We start from the raw sequence: 12,269 nt of genomic DNA, 5'->3' as shown, positions 1-12,269 counted from the left end.
CCAACTGCACTCAATGAGCCTGGCCAAACATTTGAAACTACCCCTGATCATGTAATTTAACTTGAGCGTGACCCCTTTTTTCTTTATAGTGAGCAACTTGGTTGCAGTACATACTGCACCTATGCCAACTATATTAATGTCTACTTACTACCTTTATTGGATAGCCTTACTGTCTGCCAGTGAGCACTTTTTTGGAAATGAGAAAATGAGGTGAAATGAATTTATGAATGAAGAGGGCACTTTATTCTTTAACAGAAGATAGCATCAGAATGGAAGAAATGTCTTGAAAAATTATATACAGGGTCTGAAGATTTGGGATCCATATTAGAGCAAGCAGTGAAGAGTGATAAAGAAGGGAATAATATAATGAGAGGTGAATTTAACAAAGCACTCAATAAACCAAGAGATGGAGACTCCTGGAATTGACAGACTGCCTGCAGAATTCATTAAGACACATGTAGATGGAATAAGAAATGCAATTTATAAACTGATATATGAAATTGATGAGACAGGTATATTGCACACATATCTCAGAGATTTGAAATGCTTAAGCAGTCTAAGAAGTCCACTCTAGAAGCTTTTAATGTTGCATTCATTGAAAGTGCTGACTTCATTTTTTTATTTAGATGAAGAAAAGGAACCCAAGAGGCACTACTTGTACTGAGCCTCACACTAGATTAGAAATTATGAGGAGGACTTGATGGCCACGGTGGCTAGTGTACTAGCTTCTTACCATGAGGATCCACTCTCAAAAGGAGAGTATACTTCAATGCTTATGTAGATATTGAAAAAGACTTAAACAATTTAAAATGGCTGCAACTGCTGGAAATAATTGGGGTGGTGGGTGTAGATTTTAAAGAGAGAAGCTCAATCTGGAGCCTGTGATAGGATTGAAAGGCAGGAGGGAAATCCGGAGAACTTTAAAGTTGAATTATTTATCAATGAAGAAAGGAGTGAGGCAGGTCTGTAATCTGTCAAAGCCAACTGATCAACTTGTACATTCCAAAATGATTCAATGAAGTGTGAGAGTGATGGAAGTATTGTTTGTGGGTAGAAAGAGAACTGGGGTAAGGATGATTCAATTTGTGGATGATGCATGTAGTAGTTTTGGCAAAGGATGAAAGAAAACTCAAGGAAATGCTGGTGGAAATGGAAACCAGAGGTTCATTTAACTTTATTTTTTTAACGAATAATAAATATTATTATCATTATTAAACAACATTGAGTCACTAGTAAAATATGGCATTGAGAACGTAAAGACAAAGATCCTTAGAGTAGGGAAACAAAATGCTACACACATTCAGACAGCAATACAGGGAGAACCTCTAGCCAATTTAATTGTCACTTTACTAGCCCACAAGAATTTACTTATCTTTGGAGTGAAATAAAAACTGATGAAAAATCAAAATGGAAGTTTTCTGCAGAATATTGTAGGTGAAGATGGGTTTAATAATCCAGGTAAAACTTAAACAGGATGTTAAATCTTTGTTTCACAAAAATAATAATTCACGCATGTACTCATGATTAAAAATTAAACCACTTGTCTGAATATTTGTGGCTACCTTATCATGCTTTCTAGGTTACGTTTATGATGCGGCACTTAGTTCTTTCCTGTAGCTCATGTCTGATGTCATACAGAAAATTGATTTAAAATATATAATTCAGCAACTGTAAGGTGGGATTTTATTGTGGCTGGTTAAAAGGCTGCCTAAGTCCAATTAGGATTTTATTGAGGATAATTTTAAAATTTTATTCCTTAAATATAACTAAGCCTGTTTCAGAAGCTCCATGACAGTTACTTTAGAGTTATGGGGTGGGTGGCACATATTTGCTAGCTTCAACATTCATCCACCCATACTCACAATCTTTCTGCTTTTGTCCCGACATGTCCTGACAAAAGCATCCTCTTTCCTTCTATCCCTTCTGCAAACTCTCTAAACTGCCATTGCATTTCTTTTGCAAGCTTGAATTTTTGCCACTGCGGAGTATGATAACAAAAAAATATGAATAAATATGGATGTCTAAGCAAGAAAAACTGTACATTTTTGTCACCGTAATCAGTCCTTTCTGTGGATGATTTTAAAATATTACTTTGCATATTTTCAAGATGAATGAGTGTTTCACCAATTGTCTGTACAGGCAATGGTGGAAGAATGGTTAATTCAAGGTACATATGAATGTCATAGTCACTTTACTAAGAGTCCTCTCAGAGAATGAAGTTCATACAAGAGAGTAATTTAAAGCTAACAGTTTCAGGCTTAACTTTGTGGAATTCTTTCATGGTGAGGGTGAAAGAAAGAGAAAAAAACACTTTGTACTTCCACACACTTTTAATATAACACGACCATGGTTTCGATGCCGCGCATCATCATCAGGTGCGCTGGTTCCTGCGCATCATCTGGTACCTGATGATGATGTGCAGCATCGAAACCATGGTCGTGTTGTATTAAAAGTGTGTGGAAGTGCAAAGTGTTTTTTCTCTTTCTTTCACCCTCACCAAGAGAGTAATTTACTTATGTTCTGGTCACAATTGCTTACTGACAAATGCTTTTGCTGCATTCCTCCCTTACCTAAATTTTCAGTTAGTTTTGCCTTATGTGGCCAAGGGTAATTTGTCACTTATGACAAAATATACTTTGCCGCGTACGGCAAATTACATTTTGATGGCAAGCCATTCTAAACTATTTCCCATTAAATAGATACAAGTGAAAATGACACATTTTGGCTAAGGACATGATACATTTATTGACATTTTTGGGTTATCCATAACCAGAACACTAAGATTTTACAATAACTTGCAGATTGATATACAGCACAATGTTTTACCTTTAATATCAGTTATTCTTCTTCTGCAGTTTGTATCCAATGGTAGACATAATTTCAACCAATAGATTTTTACCTATAGAGGATGGTATTTGAAATCCAGCTGTCAATGTAAACAGGACATAAAATAGTTTTCCCTTTTAGTGGAGTAGTAAATTGTTGCAAACTTAAATTTAGATCAAGTTATCATTGTCATTCAATTAGTAAAAGTCTTTGAAATGGCCAAATGAAATGTTAGATACTGGTTGAGCGTATGGAGTAAATATATTTTGGTTTCTTATTCAATAAGCATGACTGAGTCATTGTTATTTTTGTCTAAAACTATTAATTTCCTTTTACAACTGAGAGAAACTGATTTTTATAGATTAGTGGAGTTTCATCATCGCTGACAAAATTTAAATTTGGCCTCATGCTTGCAAATGGATTTTTCATGGGGGTTATTAATTCTTTTGTATCACATTGTTGTCTAAATCTAGCCACATCCTTGGGGGCTTCTACTTCTGTATAGGCCGTTAGTAAAACAGGAATGTTAATGTCCTTGACCATGCTTTTAATTGTGGGACCCCATGTGTCTTGATTATTGAATCCAGTGACACGGTATATACCACAGTTAAATGCACAAATTATATCTGGTTGTTTGAAAGATGACGAATTACTATAGTCATGATATAACTGACCATAATAAAATTCTGCAGTCAGTTTCTTGGAGCTGTTTATAGTTTTGATCTCTAGTTTTTGATAATTATCACCTGACACTTCATCAGTCATTGTAGGTGAAAGCTCTGGGCCTATAAAGACTATATGAAGTTCAGTTATATCAGGCAAGACATTAAGCAGAAATGAATCCCACTTGCTTAAAGGTTCTACCTCAAATTGATTTTCTGCTCCTACTAAATGGACTGTCATTTTTTTGCAAATATCTGTTCGATTTTCACCATACAATAAATTCAGAGCATAACATATAGTCAATGGACAAGTTGCAATGTCAGATAATGCTGCCTCAAACAAATTAAAATGAGCTGCATTTTGATAACCTCTCAAAGAAATAGAAAACAAATCTTTCATTGATTTTGGAAAAGGTTTTGTATGTTCTAAATGAAGATTAGGAATATTTGGCCTTATCAAACCATACTGGGATTGATATTGATTTAGCTGCAATAACAGTTTTAGATCTTTACACCAAATCTTATGTGAGATTGGTAAATGTTCACTAGTGCAAAAGTTAATGAAGTGGCATTCCTTGCAGACTTTCAGTTTCTCAGGGTCACTTTTACGGCAAACAATGCACACTCTTGGGTAGAGGAACATCTCCCTCTCAAAGGGCTCAAGAGGTCTTCCCATATGTTGCTCTACATCAACAATTTGGTAACACCTGAACTTTCTCCATTCCTCTGCATCGGTGATTTTATATGCCTCTCCATATAAATCTTGCAAGCCACTCTTCTTGATTTTCTTTTGCACCAGCTGGCAAAGAGCTTTGTGCTCTTTCCAATGCGTCCTCTGATGCTCCTTGCAGCAATATGCTATCAATCGACAAGCACTACATGACTTTAACCTCGTTGCACCCCCATGGATTGACTTACACACATGGCATGTGTTAGCCATGAAAATGGCTCTAGCCTGGAATGCTTCATCATCATCTTTGGCAAAAAGGGTCCCTGGTCCACCTTCACAAGCTGTTCCACTTTCACTCTCCTTTTTAATTACACCAGCATCACCATTTTTTACTGATTCAGTTGTCTGTTCACATTCTGGAGCATGTGTACCAGCACAGGACTTTCCTTCATCTTTTCTCAATGCACCTTTTCTTTTACCTTTGTCTGGCTTCTTCTTTGTGGCAACAACATTGGATAAGTCATCCTTGGGACTCTTTTCACCAGTTCCCAAATCAGTTTCAACTTTACTTGAGTTGAGTATCTGAGTTTCAACTAATTGAGTATCAGACCCCAGTTCTTTCTTCTCTTCACACCGATGACATTGTGTCTTGGCTCCTTCATTTACATTACCAACTGTACTTAAACCAGGACTAATAGATGCATTGCTCACTTTATCTTGCAGGCTCATGTTTATTTCACTAGGGTTCACATGTCTTTCATTCTGAACTGTTGGCTTCATCAAAGCTTCCAAGGGTAAATTTGCTCCCATTGTTGCTGGCCCAGTACTATTTTTTTCCTCTGCCTGGTTAACATTTTGGAGAGTACTTGTAAAACCAGATACAGGTCCCTTCTCAGCAGTATCTTTAGGAGAAGAAACTTTCATTTGTTTCTCTTTTTTCTTCTTGCCTTTCAGATTTGTGTCATTTTTATCACTAACTTTTGTACTCAATTGCACCACATGTGGCGCTGAAGGCTTCATCGTGGAATCTAGGCCAGAAACTTCTCCAAGTGGTCTTTCAATTACTTCAGTTTTCTCATCACCTCTCATTGTTTCCTTGAATTCACTATTATCCTTCTTTTTGTGGGTTTCCACAGTGGAATCTATTTGAAACTGCTTATCAGTTATTTCATCTTTCTTATTACCACTCCTTGTCAACATTGAATCATTGCCATTCTTCATTTCTTGGTTTTTTAATTCAGAATTTTTTACTCCCTTCATGCCAGTTGCTTCATCTTTCTTTTGAATGGGCAATGCTAGCTTTAAATCACTATTAACCTTCTTTCCTTGGTTTCCTGATTCATTACCTGTTTTAACCTGAACATCAATTGTTCCAACTTGCTCACTACTCTTCATTGTTAATTCCAGATCATTCTTCTCCTTCTTTTCTTGATTTTCTGCTTTAAAATTATGATTAGCCTTCCTGTCAATTAGTTCAGTTTTCTCATTACTGCTCTTTTGTAATATTAAATAATTATCATCCTTCTTTTCTTGGCTTTCTTCTTTAGAGTTGCTTTTGACTTCCCCATCAGTTGTTCCAGCTTTCTCATTACTATTCCTTGCTAACTCTAAATCACTCTTATCCTTTTCTTGATTTTTTAATTCAGAATTTTGTACACCCTGCATGTCAACTTCTTTATCAATCTCATTACTGGTTCTTAGTAACTTAAAATCACTATTATTCATATTTTGGTGGTTTTCTGCTTCAGAATCTATTTTAACCCAACCATCAGTTGTTTCAGGTATCTCATTACTATTTATCATTAACTCTAAATCACTTTTACCCTTCTCATCTTGGATTTCTGCCTCAGAATTATGAATAATCTTACTGTCCATTGGTTCAGCTTTCTCGTTACTGCACCTTTTTAGTATTAAATCACTATTATCCTTATTTTTCTGGTTTTCAGTGGCAATGTCTGTTTTAACCAGCCCATTATTAGTTTCAGCTGGCTCACTACTGCTCATTGGTACTACTGGTTCATTAGCATCCTTATTCTGCTGGTTTTCTAAGTTAGAGTTTTGTAAACTCCGTGTATCAATTGGTTCAGCTTTTTCAATTCTGCCCCTTTTTGATGTTGCATCACTATTATCCTTCTTTTCTTGTTTTTTTGCTTCAGAATCAGATTTTCTGGGCCCATCAGTTGTTCCAGCTTCCTCATTACTGTTCTTTGTTCCCATTGATGCACTAATATCCTTATTTTCTAATTTTCCTAATGCATAATTGTGTACACCCTGAGTGTCAATTGCTTCAGATTTCTCACTGCTGCTCCTGGTTAACAATAATTTACTATTTTCCTTAATTTGGTAGCTTTCTGCCTCAGAATCTTTTTTAATTAGCCCAACAGTTGCTCCAGTGTTCACATTACTGTTCATTGAAACCTCCATCTTTTCTTGGTTTTCTGCTTTATAATTATAATCAATTGGTTCAGCTGTTGTACTACTGCTCCTTGTTGGCATTAAATCACTCTTACCTTTCTTTTCTTGTTTTTCTGCTTCAGAATATATTTTAGCCAGACCATCAATTGCTTCAGCTTTTCCAGTACTGCTTATTGCTAAAGTTAAATCACTACTGTCTTTTGTGTCTTGGTTTTCTACTTCAGTATATATTTTAGCTTTCCCATCAATTGCTGCCTCTCTTTGATTGCAGCTGATTGTTGCTGTTGAATCCTTGTTGTTCTTCTTATGGTGTTTTTCAGTTTTAGAATTGCCACAAACATTCCTTTCTATTGTTTCAGTTTTCTCATTACTTTGAGTAGTTTCTATTAAATCACTAGTTGTCCTCTGATGTTGAACTCCAGCTTTTGTTGAACCTTTGTTGCCCTTCTTTTGGTGTTTTTCTGTTTTAGAATCTTTGCCAACATTCCTTTCTATTGTTTCAGTTTTCTCATTAGTGCAAGTAGTTTCTATTACACCACTATTTGTCTTCTGTTGTTGAACTTCAGCATTTGTTAAACCTTTGTTGCCCTTCTTTTGGTGTTTTTCTGTTTTAGAATCTTTGCCAACATTCCTTTCTATTGTTTCAGTTTTCTCATTACTTTGAGTAGTTTCTATTAAATCACTAGTTGTCCTCTGATGTTGAACTCCAGCTTTTGTTGAACCTTTGTTGCCCTTCTTTTGGTGTTTTTCTGTTTTAGAATCTTTGCCAACATACCTATCTAATGTTTCAGTTTTCTCATTACTTTGAGTAGCTTCTATTAAATCACTAGTTGTCTTCTGTTGTTGAACTTCAGCTTTTGTTAAAACTTTGTTGTCCTTCCTTTGGTGTTTTTCTGTTTTAGAATCTTTGCCAACATACCTTTCTGTTGTTTCAGTTTTCTCATTGCTGCATGTAGTTTCTATTAAATCACTATTTGTCTTCTGTGGTTGATTTTCAGCTTTTGTTTCCTTACTGCTGGCCATCTTTTGTTCTCCTAGTGCCTCAACCAATGCTGTGCCTATGTTATCTACACATTCGGTTGCTTTTTCAGATGATGCCATTTGTGTATCAATTTCTTGGCATTCTGCAACAGTGTCTCCATCTTTACTACGCTCTTGCTGTGTACCATCAGGCTTTGGTATCTCTTGTGCACCCATTGCTGATTTATTGGAATTAGTGTCATTGTTAAGTCTTGGCTCTTTTACAAAGGACTCTGTGCCACTTTCTATTAGTTCCATCACCCTCTCTATTTCTTTATCTTCTCTAATGTTAAGAACATCTGGAGCAGAGCAGTTGGCCTTTGCCATCTCCAGAATACCATCAGGAAGTTCATTATTTACTGTTGACTGAGGACTTTGGGTAACTCTCTCTGAAGTCCTGAGAAGTTTTTCATCGCCAAGACTTAGTTTGCTGTCATCAATTGGGCAGAGATTCACTACATCTGGAACTTGGTCATTTAATGTTGGTAAAACCATGTTCTCATCATCGATTTTCATTGATGAACTTGAAATATCACCAGAATTGCTTTTTAGTGGTTCTATTTTGATTTCCCTGAAATTTTCCATAGAGGTTTTGTTTTCCTCGACAATGGGATGTGAAAGCTCTTCATTGGTACCTGATTTTTCATCACCACCATTTTCTTCCGAAGAAATTGAGACTGGTTGTTGACCAGTTATGGGTTTATGATCCTGATCTAAGCATTCAATTGTTGAAGAATTATTGCCTTCTGATGGTTCACCTTTGTTAATCATTTCATTGGAAGGAATATCTACAGACCGAGTATTTGTGTTGGGATTTAAATTTTCCACCATGCTGGCACCTTTGTAGCTTTCTCCACACTGCACAATATTCACTTGTCCATGGGTGGGGTATTCCACCTTTAAGACATCATAATCCTCCGCTTGATTGTTTTCTTCCATTACATTGCTGCTGGTTTCTTGAACCTCCCCAGAGTCTAGTTGTTGCTTTCTGCTGAGGTTTTTATTTTTGCTTCTGTTTTTCTTCTTCCCCATGTTTCCTATAAAAATATGAGAAATATTTTTAGTTGGGCTTCTAAGTATTTTGCATAATTTTAAAATTATTATTTGTGAAAATATTTTTAATTATCTAGAGGCATATAATAAATTGAATGCCAAATTTTTTGCTTGGAATCAACTCTATCGCCTTATGTTTCTATTATTTATGAAAACATTGAATCTCAACCACAATTACCGTCATCAAAAGCTTTTTGCCATGGTGCTCACGCCTAATATTCTATTATCTATCCTTGTTCAATGCCTAAAATTAATCTAAGACCTGTTCAATAGAAAATATTACTTCTCTTGCAGTTTCAGTGTTTCGAATTAATAGTTTATGCAATGCCGAACGTATAATTAAGCGATGAAGAGGCAGTATTTGCTAAGTTAATTGTCATTTGGCTTATGCCAACTCTAGTTGGATTATATTAAGAATATGCGAATGAACTCAAGAACTCATTTGCCCAAAAATAAATGAAAACGTGATATGTTACCTGAATTCCTAAAAAACTACGAAGGCAATTAAATCTCCCTTCACGTAGAGTAGAACGTTGTCATTAGCAGTAATCTCAAAGAAAAATCTCCTTTTTGCCGCAACACACGGTAATTCAGATTTTCTCACAGAAAGAGTTCTCCTTCGATGTAGCACAACACAGCGCACGCTTCTGCGGGTATTCTAACAGAAAATCTTTTGTGAAGATGCACTCATAACAAGCGAAACCTGGTGAATCTTCTCAATCAAATTTTGACATGATAATTGGGAGTGCGACAATCATGAGCGCACTGCGGCGGGGTTATTCATAAAAATAAGCGGTCAGCGACTAGAGTGGTCCAATGCAAGCGATGAAGGCTGTGAGGAGATGCGCTAAGGATTGGGAAAAGAGTATTGGAAGAATTACTGCGTATGGTGTCAAAACCCAGGAAGGAATGACCGTCTTACGCCATTTCATGGCAGGAATTATTCCTCGTCCCTGTTACCCATTGCCTTGGGGTCACTTTTATTCCGACCCTCCTCAGAGTAGGCACAACCTGAACCATGAGTCTGTGGGATGGAAGACGTTGCAGGCCATAAGTCTGGCGGAGAGATGCAATTGTACAACCCTTTGGTGCCTTTCTTTTGCATCTACTTCACTCTCACAACTTTAAGACCCCGTTGTCGTCATTCACAGATATTCATTGTGACGGATTTTTGTGGTAGTCGATATTTTTTTGCAAATTAGGCAACCCATTAACATGCATGAGTGATGAATGAATTCTTTATAGGACAAATTTTCTGATAAATAAAGCAATATTTGCAATAAGTTTCATTGTATTTTTGGGAAATCCGTAGTTAACTCGCGGCAAACGCCGAGGCGGTAGGGATGAAAAGGCCAGTGCAAATTCATTGGAACATGAAAGTTAAGATCACAGGAGTAAGTAGGAGAAAGATTTTCCGACTGAATATGTTCCATATGCTTCTCTTTGTCACTCGAAAAAGAAACCGACATGGAGTCAAGTGGAGATAAAGCGATAGTGGCCATTAATACATACTTTTCGTATGAGACCAGTGCCATATTTAAACGATTTTATTCGAGCGAATATAGTCATTACAGTAACTGTGAAAAGTGGTATTTTATGTAAAAAAAAGATTGAGTTTCTCGCCAAAAATGAAAAAGGTAAATTACCAGATAACAATGTCCTGAAATAAAATGTATGTGCTTGCTTTTCACGGGAAAATTGGGACAGCCAAATATGCACCAAGATTCAGAAATATTGACTCGTATTTTACACCTTGTCGCGTAATGTTTTGACCCAAGTAAGAGAGTACACTTCATAGAATATCTGCCCTATGTAATATTTGCAAACCTTTTCTGATTCTGTGCGTTAAATTTATTTTTTATTAACTTTGGTCGGGTTTTTTTTGCTTTGGTGCCCTTGTGCAATGGGTCCTTGGTTCCACGTCCGAAATAAGCATTGGCCCCAACGAGCTCTTCGTTTGACTACGAGGGTCGTCATGACACATTACAACGTGGCCTGTATTTGTACCCAGATTCTAGGAGGGTGGGGAGCCGCCACGGTAACCAATGCGCCAATCCGATCCCCTTAATGTACTCGGTGCTCGGTCACGAAGGGGGAGCACGTCGGCGCAAAAATACTCCAGGAGCACCGCCTGGACGGATCTGCTTTAAAAAGACACATAGCTTTAAGGTCTATTATCCGCATCACTGAACGTCAGTTGCGTACCTTCTGGGAGGAACCTCGTTCCGCATCTTTATCCCCCGCGACGATGCTAAAGTCGCTTTGGAGTCGTCTCGTAAAGTCTTCGTTTGATCCCTCGAAACATTGGAGACTTTCCACTTAATCATTAGGGGAAAATGTCCGCAAACGCTTTTTGTTGACACCATCATTAACCATCTTTTAATTTATCGAATCGAAAGAGAAATCGCTGGAAGAAAAATCTCTAATTTAGTGCCAACCATTACGCGATTCTTTGAAATTCAAATTTCATGATGAAAAATAAGAAGTTGTACGATTTTGGTTTTCAACAGTCATTAATAATTTTTTGTTGTGCATCCCTTGACAAAAATCCGCGCCTCCCTTAGGGGGCACGACGCAGCGACCGGGCACCACTGACCCTGGTCACTTAATTCGCTAAACCGATTTTTAAGCTGACTTTCGCCCCACGGACTCTCGCATCTGTAATGTTCCATCCCTCGACTTAGCCGTCGCGATTAAAACGTGTTGTCCAGTAAATTAAGCTGTATTTGCCATTTTTCTACTCGTGCTCATTTCTCAATCGTTTCGCAGGCTTAACTTGATACTACACGTGTTAATTTTTCATCTTACCCAATTTCCGCAGCCTGATTCTTGCTTCTATACTGAGTCATCATTGATGCAAGAAACTACCTAAGCACTAAAGAACCCTTTCGCAAAAATCTCGTGTAGTGAGAATAGCAGTGCACTGGTCTGTAGCAGCGGAGAGAATTATTGAAAAAAGACGAACCACATTTATTCCACCAAAATAGACATCATCTAATGTCAAACCATCAATCGCGTAAAAAGTCGAGAGAATGATTCCATTTGTTTCATGCAATTCCAATGTGAACTAGTGTACAATCGAAATGCAGTTCATTAGCTATTCAGGTAACGCACGAATTAAAATTTGCTTTCGCGTGACCAATGGCCGGATATTCAGAAAAATTTAAATTACAATTCTTCTACAACAATTTTTAGAGGAAAATAAAAAGTGATCACACACCCAGATTGCGGATTTAATAAATTTCGGAAGAGATGAGAAATTACTCATGGGTTTAGGAAAAGGACACCAAAGCGATCGCTTTCGTGCCGCCGGAGGCATTCATTTAATTTGCGAGTCGCCGCAATTCACATAAAAGCATCGAGTTTTTACATAGCAGTATTTTTCCTTTTTTATAGTTAAATACAGTCTGCCCCAAAAATAATGAGAATGAGATCTTCCTGCCAACAAGGACGGCTGGAGTGGAACTATTTGCAGCAGGAAAGGTAGTGGAGAGTCTTGGGAAAGCAACGCGACCCGCGTCAGTTATCTATGGGCCGTTACAGCGTGAGGATCGCTGCTAGACTGGACTCGTATTCTATGGTCGCATCACGGATACACGATGCATACAGTCCCATACAGTTGC

The 12,269-nt window shown here is 37.3% G+C and overlaps 1 protein-coding gene across 1 annotated transcript in view; it reads right to left on the bottom strand.

Annotated features, from left to right (window-relative positions):
* Positions 1 to 2,400: 2,400 nt before the first annotated feature.
* The window catches only part of LOC139691235 (myb-like protein X), a 38,845-nt gene continuing 28,976 nt past the window's right edge, over positions 2,401 to 12,269 (bottom strand). Inside the window, exon 2 of the mRNA XM_071588980.1 lies at positions 2,401 to 8,630. Coding sequence (XP_071445081.1) covers positions 3,148 to 8,625 — 5,478 coding nt within the window. The 5' untranslated portion in view covers positions 8,626 to 8,630 and the 3' untranslated portion in view covers positions 2,401 to 3,147. The remainder of the gene's footprint in view (positions 8,631 to 12,269) is intronic.

This window comes from Hetaerina americana, unplaced genomic scaffold (assembly GCF_022747635.1).
Source record: "Hetaerina americana unplaced genomic scaffold, ioHetAmer1.1.p SCAF_31, whole genome shotgun sequence".
NCBI classification, from domain to species: Eukaryota; Metazoa; Arthropoda; class Insecta; order Odonata; family Calopterygidae; genus Hetaerina; species Hetaerina americana.
Note: the sequence above shows the minus strand (reverse complement) of the source record. Positions and strands in the feature narration are given on the sequence as shown.